The following is a 1,907-nucleotide window of genomic DNA, read 5'->3' on the forward strand; positions in this document are numbered from 1 at the left end:
GGGCACACACCCCTGTGCATTGTGGGGGCAGGACTGGATGAGGTGCAGGGCACACACCCCTGTGCATGGTGGGTGCGGGGCCTGGCCTGGGTGCGGGGCACACACCCCTGTGCATTGTGGACCCGGGACTGGCTGAGGTGCGGGGCACACACCCCTGTGCATTGTGGGGGCAGGACTGGCTGAGGTGCGGGGCACACACCCCTGTGCATTGTGGGTGCAGGGTCTGGCCTGGGTGCGGGGCACACACCCCTGTGCATTGTGGGGGCAGGACTGGCTGAGGTGCAGGGCACACACCCCTGTGCATTGTGGACGTGGGACTGGCTGAGGTGCAGGGCACACACCCCTGTGCATTGTGGGTGCAGGACTGGCTGAGGTGCGGGGCACACACCCCTGTGCATTGTGGGTGCAGGGTCTGGCCTGGGTGCGGGGCACACACCCCTGTGCATTGTGGGTGCAGCGTCTGGCCTGGGTGCGGGGCACACACCCCTGAGCATTGTGGGCGTGGGGCCTGGCCTGGGTGCCAGGCATACACCCCTGTACACTATGTATCCCATAGGTGCTGTCTGTGGGGCTGGCTTTGGGGTTTGGATGGGGGCATCCTGGACGGCCCCAACTCTAATGACAAGAGTCCTTGCACAAGGCAGGGATGGGGAGACAGACACAGGGAGGGCGTGGGGGTCGGAGGCGGGGGCTGGAGCCCCCAGGAGCTGAGAGAGGCGGGAGGGATCCTTGCCGGGAGCCTCTGGGGGAAACTCGGCCCTGCCCACACCTTGAGGTGAAGTCCAGCTGCTCTGAGCCGCCCAGCAGGGGTGCTTTGTGCTGGTGGCCCCAGGACCCCATACACAAGGTGACCCTCAGCCCAGGACCTTCACGGGTGAAGCCTGCACTCACTTCCCATGCCCCTCGCACTCGGCTCCGGCCTCCAAGGCACCTGTGGCCACCTCCAGTGACTGAGCAGGGCCTGAGAGGACAGACATGTACACCTCAGCCCCACCCCACCTGATCTGAGGTTCCCGCCCCGTGGGGGATACACAGTACCCGAGACTGCTGCAGTCAGGACGGGGTCACGTTCTCCCGGGGCAAGGTGGGCACAGACAAGCCTCACACATGTGCCTCAGAGCTTCTAAGAACCATGTCCTTGGGTGCATGCTGGGCCTGCCCTCCAGTGGTTCTGCATTCGGGAGCTGGACATGGAGAGGCCACAGAGGTAACTGAACAGGTGGACTCAGTGGTGGCTCTCAGCTCCAGCTTCTGAAGGCCACAGCGGGTACCCCAGCTCCGGGGCCACCCCAGCGGCCAGGCTGCAGCAGCACAGCGGCTGAGGAGGGGGATGGTAGAGGGGGATCCGTTGAGACCGGCTGTCCAGCCTGTTCTGGCCCTTACCAGCCCGTGTTGAACTCGACGTGGGCATCGAAGAAGCCGACGACTGGGGCGGTAGCCGCCTTCCAGCCCTGCAGCCGGGCGCGGATCAGTCCTTCCCGCCGGCTATTGCGGACGATCTTCACGAGGCCCGGGTACCGCTTGTTGACATACTGGTCCAGATTGAACTTGAGCTCCACTGAGGAGAGACAAGACTTCAGCACGCTGGCAGGTGCTGGCCGGCGCGGGGCCACCAAGACCCAAGACCAGAAACGCTGTGTGCCCCGTGTGGGATGGGTGTCTCATAAACACTCTCTCAGGACCCACTGAGCTGCACGCGGTTCCGCGTGGGAGGTCACAGAGAGACGAGACCCCAGCCTCACGATGCTGACATTCCAGTGGGGGACACAGCAAACGAGGAAACACACCAGACCAGAGAGCAGCCCGTGCTGTGGAGACGGGACACAGGGCTGAGCAGTCAGCCAGGAAAAAACCAAGTCAGCAGATGGATGGGTGGACACACAAACGTGGCCTCTCCACGCAACGGA

The 1,907-nt window shown here is 64.2% G+C and overlaps 1 protein-coding gene across 1 annotated transcript in view; it reads right to left on the minus strand.

Annotated features, from left to right (window-relative positions):
• Positions 1 to 1,907, minus strand: part of GALNT9 (polypeptide N-acetylgalactosaminyltransferase 9) — a 129,790-nt gene that overhangs the window by 63,166 nt on the left and 64,717 nt on the right. Inside the window, exon 4 of the mRNA XM_026449527.2 lies at positions 1,384 to 1,558. Within this exon, the coding sequence (XP_026305312.1) occupies positions 1,384 to 1,558 (175 nt within the window). The remainder of the gene's footprint in view (positions 1 to 1,383; positions 1,559 to 1,907) is intronic.

The sequence above is a fragment of the Piliocolobus tephrosceles genome, chromosome 10 (assembly GCF_002776525.5).
Source record: "Piliocolobus tephrosceles isolate RC106 chromosome 10, ASM277652v3, whole genome shotgun sequence".
Taxonomy (NCBI): domain Eukaryota; kingdom Metazoa; phylum Chordata; class Mammalia; order Primates; family Cercopithecidae; genus Piliocolobus; species Piliocolobus tephrosceles.